The sequence below is a fragment of the Kryptolebias marmoratus genome, linkage group LG10 (genome assembly GCF_001649575.2).
Source record: "Kryptolebias marmoratus isolate JLee-2015 linkage group LG10, ASM164957v2, whole genome shotgun sequence".
NCBI classification, from domain to species: domain Eukaryota; kingdom Metazoa; phylum Chordata; class Actinopteri; order Cyprinodontiformes; family Rivulidae; genus Kryptolebias; species Kryptolebias marmoratus.
Genome location: NC_051439.1, coordinates 10860950 through 10869930, shown reverse-complemented (window position 1 = coordinate 10869930; position 8981 = coordinate 10860950). Strand labels below are relative to the sequence as shown.

The window sequence follows — 8981 nt, the reverse complement described above, 5'->3', positions numbered from 1 at the left end:
TCTCATTCACATTTACTTCACACATCCACATAATCCACTTTTCAGTCAGACTAAGTAATTCTTGCAGATATGTTAGCAGAATTTAGCTTCCAGTTATTATACATCGCATCGTTGTGCTTTGTTCTCATTTTTAGTCTCGTTTTTTGCTTTTATTGCAAACCACAACACTCCCACTGCTATATTACCTTATTCCATGAAACATTTCCAAGAATAAAATAAAGATTTTACTGATGAAATTTCTCCCCATGCAGCTGGATTAAAGTGAAACCATAAAAATCCTCATAATGTTCAAGTCCAGCCTTCACTTGTACCTATATTACAAAATAAACATATAAAAAGTGCAATTCTGATTTAAAAAGGCTTTAGATATTTGATTAAATTTTAGCAGATTGCTCTTTTTGCACTTAAACACTATTTTTAAACAAACTGGAGTGCATGGAGAAAAGTGAATGCTGTTTTTTTGTTTAAGTGCATAGTAAGTGTTTTAAAGATTTTTTATTGTCTTTTGTGTTTTGTCTTAATGTACTTATTTCTTTCTTTATCTGGAACTCAATCGGGCTTATAAAACTGTAAAAAATACCACATACTGACTTGAAAAGACTAACCACAGAGCCATTTTAGAAGTAAAATTTAGAAAAAATCTAATTAATTTCTTTGAAATGTTTCTGTTCTGATCTCTACAACTTTAAGTTGACTTTAAAACATCTGTGAAAATTCCCAAAAAGTAAAGAAACCAAAACTTGTCTGGGACATGAAAATAAAGAGAGGGGGTCGACAAATTGATACTGAAAAACTATTAACATGTTAAAGCTAAACTCCTGTCCTTTCTTGCCTTTCTCAGAGTCATTACCAAATCATTCACACCTCTGAGTCTCCCAATCTCACTCTTCTTTATTTTTTTATTTTTTTCCCTCTGCCACAATAATGAGATTCAAAAGCCTCCTGCCTCGGATTGTCATGCAAAGCAATCCCCCGGCTACACACTCTCACACTCCTGCGTGCAGGTTTCTCTCACCTGTCCTATCAGACACCTGTTGCAGAGCTCTCAGCCAATCAGAGGGGAGAGGCAAACTGTGTTGTGGCATGAAATAAATCTGGGCCCTGTTCAGAAGAAATCACTTCAGTTGACTCATCTCTGTGTCTGTGATCTTCTCTGCTGCACTGACTCAGAGCGAGGAGAGCGTATAAGCAGCGAGTTGAACTCAAAGGAAAATATTCAGACAGACTTGGACTGGAGAGATGACCAAAGAGACTGAGTAAGTTCTTTTTATGCTACTTTGGCTAAAGATGTGTCTGGTTTTGTACTTTTTTTCAATGTTTCTGTTTATCCAGGGTTACAGTAAATGGCTCATATAAGATTCCAGTCTAGGTGAACAGAAACACACCCTTACCCTTTCTTTCTTTTTTTTTTTTTTTTGCAATGAGACCCCCATGTGAAAAAAAAAATCCCTGTTTTTTAATAGGAGGAAAATTGATATGAACCGTTGTATGAAATCCACGCACACACACAAGTTTGAATCTGTATTTGCGGTGGGTCTGTTACGGCTTCACTAACCTAGAGGCCACGGAGCACAAAAGGATCCTGGGAAATGAGAATCTCCTCTGGAGCTGCTGGAGACAGAGGGCAGTGACAGCATGCAATGCATTGAATTACATGATGGCGAAACCTTAGAAAAAAAAAAAAAAGAGCCCACCTTATCTCTGTGGAGAATCAGATCCTGGTTTCGAGATAAAACGCAGAAAAATCCTCAGGGTTGTGTTGATCTGAAACTGTTTCTCAGGCTGCTCTGTGTGAGAGGCAGGTGCATCTCTGAGCAGGTGTAGGGGAAGCTCTTCACTTTAATAAAGGAGGAATTTAACTTTGTATTTTAGCATCAATATAAGTAAATGTAGACAGTTTTTTGCTTAGAGTTGCACCATTCTGCACCTGTTAATCCTTGTGAGAAATAATGGGGTTTTCTCCCTGTGCTGCGGTCTTTCTTCCCTGTCAGCACATTTTATTAACTGTTTGTTCAGGTTAAACTGCGGCTGTTTGTTCATTAGCTGCTTCAGACTAACACCAACAAAAAATGAGGGGGGGGGGGCTTAACCTGGCAGACTGAATGTTTTACAGCCCAATGTCGCAGAGAGTCTTTCCAAACAAAACACATCCTCCGAATCTCAGCCAGTAATTATTTTTACAACTTGAAATGGAAAAGCAGCGCCTACCTCGGTGGCAGTTGTGGCTTTCTGTTTACAGAGTCAGAAAGTCCTGTCAGCTCTCATGAGATCTGCGCAAATACGAAAGTTTATCCAGGATTCAAGAATGCAGTTCTTTTTCCTTTCACGCTTGAAACCACAAAACACTGCCTGTGTGTATGTGCAGGTTTATGTGTTTTAAAACTTTTTTTTTCCTTCTTCTTTTGACGCTACTGCTCCTGAGGGATTTTACTCAGTTCTGTGGTTTTGCAATCGAAACCCTCCATGCTACGGGGGCAAGTATGTACAGTGCTCCGAGGCTCAGGAATCAGCTGCAGATTACTCTGCTCTGTCAAACCATGTCTCACCTAGAGACATTCACACTTATTCCGTTAAAAATAATCAATTGATGTAAAAAAAACCTTTTTCACTGTTTCATCTAATAAATCACTCTGTACTCTTTCATTTCTCCTGCAGGACTCTGGGACTGGTCTTTCAGAGCGAAAATTTCAGCTACAATCCCTATAACAACTATCTTATGGACTCCTGGCCCTACCTGAACAACCCTGTTTCTGACCCAAACCTCGCCAAACCCAGACTACATCCAGGAGACAACCTCGCAGCCTTGACAATGCTCCATGAACACTGCAGGGTAAATAGCGTGCCATTTGTTCTTCCCGTACAACCAAACGCATTCAGCTTTAGCCTTAAGACAAATAATCTGTGCTGATGTGTGCTTTTGCTACTTTTTCAGAACCAGAAAGAGCCGAAAGGTGCCGCCTTCGGTCGTACCAACAATATCAGCAAACCAGTTGAGAGGTGAGTCTACAAACTGTTGGATCTGCAGCGGCTCTGAAAAATATCTCACCTCTGACACAAATGTCTCCCCCCAAAAAACCCCAACATTAATTAATCAGTTTACTTCTTCTCCTCTCACTTTATGGCAAGAATAAGTCACAAAAAAAAGGCAGTGCTTAAAGAGGTCAAAACCCCGTAAGCCTTTTGTCAAACAGTCAGAGGGATTAATGTCTACCTCTATTTATTTCTCCGTCATCATCTTATTTTTGACAGTTTCACAACTGATTTTTTTTTTTTTTTCTGGTCGTTCCCTGTTGTAGGGTGGGTGGGAAAAGGCCATTGTTGGGGCTCAGTGTTGTCCCCTCAAACATATTCAATAGAGAAACTCAAACACAGAGGACAGAGGGGGGGGGAAGCTGGATTAAGAAACAAATAGTTCCCACCCAGACTCAAAAGCAGGCCTTTCTTCAAGCTGCCGTTTGTGCTGAGACACAATTAGAGCTTTAGCTGACTGCTGTACATTTTGTGAAAGTGGCCTTGAGGCCTCGGTGACGTTTGAAACGCATCATACTCAGTCATGTCAAGGTGGGAAAACTTAGATTCTGTTTTGAGCATTTCTTTCTCTCCAACCCCACAGACCTCTGAGCAACTCCAGTGACCTGATTTCACTCGAGACAACCGCCAACGTCATGAAGATCCTCTCCGATAGCATTCCCGCCTCCCATTCCCAGGAAGTTTTGGTGTCTAAGTCGATCACCTCCATGCCCATTCCTGCGCCCACCAACTCGGACACGTACACCACCCTGACCAGTGTCGTGGCGGACACGTACGATAAGCAGGAGCTCACCAATATCTTTGAGTCCCTGTTGCAGGGGAATGCTTTCACGGACCCCAGTGCTAATGTAAGTTTGATGATGTTATATAAAAAAAACTCATTTACTTCTGTCTTTTACTAATAAGTGCACCTTGTATGGATTTTAGACTCTTCCGTACGGCGATCAGTTCCCTGATGGCACCTCCAGCCCGGTCTACTCAGCCTCCTACACCAGCTCCCCACCAGAGAGGTCCAGTAGTGACTTTCACTTCAACCTCGGCTCTCCTGCAGCTTCCTCTCACAAGTCCAACGAGTTGCCGATGGTGTACCTGAACAAAGGCCAGTTCTACCCCATCAGTCTTCAGGGAGGGGACAGCAGTGCCTGCCTCAATGCCAGCAAGGTCAAGGTAAGCCATGGGATTAAAAGTCAACAGTTTTGTTAGAATTCAGTGCCTTGTGTGTTTTTACACAAAAGGCCTTTTTTTGTTTGTTTGTTTGTTTTGTTTTATCACGGGGCAAATGATTATTTTGTGTGTCATCCAGCCTTCCCTTCCCAAATGCGTGTCCCTCCCTTTAAAGACAGCACCTTCCGTGACTAATTCCCCGCTGACACGCCGCGCTCTGGGCTCGTACAGTGAAAACGGCAGCATACTGCCTTGTGCAATTTATTCCTATGGCAGTGAAACGAGGCCAGAGAACGGCTCAGCTTAGTTGTGTTTGTCCAAGTGTTAGACGAAGAAAAGAGGAGAGGAGAAGGTGTGGTGTTCTTTAAAGCTCTTTGTCAGTCGAATAAGAGAAAAGAAGGATTTGAGTGAATGAACGAAACTTATTGGTGTTTAAGGGTGAGCTAATCAGTAGGAAAATATCAGCAGGTGTCAAAACATAGCACAGACCCACACAGGTGAACCTTGTGTTTAGTGCTTCTTTCTGTTTTTCTCCACCTCAGACAGTGGTGATGGCTGTTTTTGAGAATGACAAGAGCCCAGAAATGCAGCTCCGCTTCTGGAATCACTGGCATGCACGCCAGCCAACCGTCAAGCAGAGGGTCATTGACATCGGTATGTTCTTCACAAGCCAAAATACACAGAACTGTCAATAAATATGCCTGCGCAGAATATGTACAATGTGTTCACATAAGCAAGAAGTTTTCACAAGTTTTCTTGTATCGTCTTATTAGAAAATCTGCTCAGATTGTTATTGCTTTTATCCGTTAAACAGCCGACTACAAAGAAGTGTTCTGCGGCATCAGCAACGTCGAGGAGGTGGCCTTCAATGCTCTCTCATTTGTGTGGAACCCCATCGAGGGGGCCAAGGTAAACACACCCGCTGCACACCTGTCGCCTATCGATAATCCTATCGAACACTGATCTCTGAGGTGATTTAAAAGAAATAAAAAGTAACAGAAGAGGCAAAATTTTTTACAAGGGAAGGAGACAAGGAGTGGCTGAGGGAGGGAGAGGAGGAATGCATGAAATGTGTTTGCCCCTGAGGCTCTTGTCACCACACTAGACAAGAGCCGCTTATGCGTGCTTCTCTGCGGCCCAGAGGTGCTCAGGCGGGGCCACCAAACCGGCTGCAAATAGGGACAAGTGTGAGGGGGCCAGATGGAAAATTATAGACAGGAAAAGCGGCAGGTGTTCCTGGTTTTTATACCCACCTCAGTTCATTTGTTTTGCCTCGCGTGTGTCTCTGAAATTCATTTTTTCTCAATGCAGACAATTAAAAAGAAACACGGCTAATTCGTTGATTTCTTCTTCTTTAGATTTACATCGGGATAAACTCCCTGAGCACAGACTTCTCCTCTCAGAAAGGAGTGAAAGGTCTGCCTCTGAACCTGCAGATCGACACCTACGACTTCAGCTCAGGAAGCAACCAGCTCCTGCACAGAGCTGCCTTGCAGGTCAAGATTTTCTGCGATAAGGTACCTTGCTTTAATTCAGTCTCTTGTGCAAGCAGTGAAAAACTGGTATTTGTGGAGCGTTGCCATTTTCATAATCGTGCCCTTTTTGTGTGTCTTCAGGGTGCAGAGCGGAAGATGAGAGACGAGGAGAGGAAGAGATCCAAGAGGAGGGGAAAGAGCACTAATGATGCAAACTGTGAGTAATGCCTTTTGTAGCACAGCTACACCATTCGAGACAATGGAAACTAATATTATTACATTTATGTTTATTTTCCAGCAAACAAATTATTGTGTGGCTCTGCTAGCACTGAGTGCACCTACTTCAAGACCCTGGATGACCATATCACTCAGCCTGTTCTCTTCATCCCAGAGGCCCACCTTTCCACCTTACAGCGCATGGTAGGTCCCTCTTTAATCCTCCCCCTGTGTTCTGTTCACCCTCCCATCCTCTCCCTGTCCCACCTGCGTGCAGGTGATCGGACAGGCACGAGCGAGACAGAGTGGGGAAAAAAAAAACTGTGGGAAAGTATGCAGTGGGAAAAATGTTTCGCTTGGGAACCGGGGGCTGTGGGGTTTTAATAACACCAGCGAAAGTGAGGTTAAACGCAGGCCTCGGATCAGATAAGCTAATTGGAGACGAAACCAGACACAAGTTCAAGCCGCTGCAGCTCACGCTCGATCCACGGCACGCCGCCCTCATGTTCTCAGTGTCCTTCACTCAACACGGTTTCAACAACAGCGGAGTGAGGGTGCTGTTCAGACAGGCCAGGTTTCCCACACTCTGGAGCTTTCAGGGATGTGTGTTTAAGCATCTATGTAGAGGCAAAAAAGACCATCATCAGTACTGAGGCGCAAAGATGAAGACACATCTTTGATTGGATGGGGGTGGTCCGTTCTGTGTTTCTCCATCAGTGTCCACATTTACAAGGCATTATTAGAGGTCATGGGAAATCACTTTAAGTGATGATAACGTTCCTTCTTTATGGCACCACTCACACAAACAGTGGTGGGTGGAAGGACATTAAGCAATGCCTTTATCACTGGAGCTGTGTCTAATCAGATCTCTGCTTCTCTCTCCTTTTTCGTTGTCTCTTTAGGGCTCTTCTCTGGATGAGAATGACAGGTAAGAACAAGTAAACAGAAGACAGCGTTTATTATTTAGTCTTTATTGTAGATTTAGCAGGTGGTCACTGCTTTTCCTCTAACGTGGATGTTGTTTTGCTGACAGGAGTTGTCTGAAGAGGTTGTACCCAGACAGGGACCAGAGCAGCTCTCCGCCCAACAAACAGGCCCGCAGAGAAGACCCACAAAGAGGTAGATGGAAGAATACAAGTCCCTCCTGATGAGCTGTTGATAGGTTTGTGTGTGTGTGCCTATTTTGGTGCTAAATGTGCTGTTTTGCTCTCTGTTAGTTCTGCTCTACGTGAGGACAAACACTGAGGAGGTGTTCGACGCGCTCATGCTCAGCTCGCCAACACTGTCAGGTCTAAGAGAAGCTGTAAGTATCACTGGAGAACCGTAAATGAATTCCTTTTTGGGCTGATCAACACAAATCTTTTATTTTTTTCCTGTTCTTTCCACAACTGTATCAGATTTCTTTGAGAATAAAATCTCAACTCTCATCTCACGTACTTCTCTTTCCTCAGATTTCCGAAAAGTATGGTTTGCAAAAAGACACCATTGGAAGAATCTTCAAAAAATGCAAGCGAGGGTGAGTTTCCTTTTGTTCTTTTTGCATTTAAAGCTCAGCTATTATACAGTCAGCTGGTGGTAAATTATAAGAGTACAACTGACATAGAAGATGTGCATATACTCGGGGTTTAGTTTGTGGCTTTAATCTTATTCTCCCTTAAGCAAACATCGTGTTGACAGACCGGGTTGGTAGGTTTAGTTAGCTTGGTCTTTTGGAATGTGTTAATTGAAGCTCCTCCACACACAAAAAAAAGAGGATGAAAAGATTTCACAACTAAGTCTTGCCGATGAGTCATCAGTAATTGTTCCAATTATTGATGTTTTCATAACCGTATCTTGTTGGAACAGAAGGAAGTGACATTTGAAGCGATGCCTTCTTTTGATAAAGGCCTCAGGGCTTCCAGTTATAAGGTAAAGGTTGCCCATCAGGTTATAGACTGTCACACATTGCTGAAAGATCAGATGATTTTCTTTTTCTTTCCTTCAAGGGAGCTTCACACCCTCTGCAATGAACGTGGGTGAAAAAATAACTTCCGCGTGTTTTATGCTCTTAATGAAAGAAAAAGACAAAGAGAGACAAAAAAACAAAAACTGTTAGATTTCAAACTTATGATAGTCTGAGCCTCCTTCTGCATGACATGAGTCCGAATTAGAGGCCCTTTCTTGTGACCTGCTTGCCGAAGCCAGAGCACCTTCAGGTGGTTTTCCTGTTGTTTATTGGCAGCTATCACTGCAGGGGAATTAGCCGAGCTAACAGGTTGGGTAACATTCTCCCTGCAGTTCCCTCCCTCCTCTTTTTGCGCTCTCCTTCAATCAGTTCTGTCCCTGGAGGCAGAATGAGTGAGACGAAGGTTTCTTCAGGCATTAAAGTGGTAAAGATTTAAAGGTTACTGTTTGGGAGGGAGACGGGCTGGATTTTATTACCCCAACTGATGCAAACTGGGACGTCAGAGTGAAAAGCCAGCTAGAGTTGTCTATAGAATCCTTGAAGTAACTTTTTTTTTTTTGTCTGTCTTTCCTGCAGAATATTCGTCAACATGGACAACAATATCATTGAACACTACAGCAACCAGTCAGCTTTCCTCATTGAGATGTCCGAGTTGGTCACCGGTCAGTTCCAGGTCACTCTCGTTGAAGTATGAAGACAATTTAAGTGAAGGATAAAAAAAAAAAAAAAAAAAACACCTCTAAAAGCACTGCCATGTCAGAGACAATCTAAACTGTGGACTCCAAAACCAAAACAGGAGCCGGACTGAAGGGACATCTCCAGATTTTCAGACTTCACAACCCAAAAAACAACAACGTTACACCATTTCTTGATTCAACCCAGTTCCTGTGGCTTGTTTTACGAGTTTTATATTATAATGTAAGCATTTAGGATGACTCGCTTGTACATATGTGTAAATAGATTTTAATATTACAGTGTTCAATGAACTAGCCATGTGTGTGTCGCTATCCATTTTACTGCAGTGAATTTCAATTTTTGTTCGCAGAGCTTTGTGCATGACCACTGCACAGCAATTTTGTTTCACTTTTTTTAGCATATTTTTTGTCATTCTTGCTGCTTTTAGTGTATTTAGCATTTCTTCTACAAATTCT

At 42.7% G+C, this 8981-nt stretch overlaps 1 protein-coding gene across 1 annotated transcript; it reads left to right on the top strand.

The window, feature by feature from the left end:
• The first annotated feature begins 1099 nt into the window (after positions 1 to 1099).
• grhl3 (grainyhead-like transcription factor 3) lies at positions 1100 to 8618 on the top strand. The gene is made up of 15 exons (XM_017409817.3): positions 1100 to 1256; positions 2656 to 2830; positions 2933 to 2997; positions 3614 to 3878; positions 3958 to 4197; positions 4737 to 4848; positions 5009 to 5103; positions 5553 to 5711; positions 5811 to 5886; positions 5968 to 6089; positions 6788 to 6813; positions 6919 to 7004; positions 7103 to 7188; positions 7337 to 7401; positions 8407 to 8618. Exons 1-15 carry the CDS (start codon positions 1240 to 1242, stop codon positions 8522 to 8524), a joined length of 1707 nt encoding a protein of 568 aa, XP_017265306.1. The 5' UTR covers positions 1100 to 1239; the 3' UTR covers positions 8525 to 8618.
• Positions 8619 to 8981: the final 363 nt, after the last annotated feature.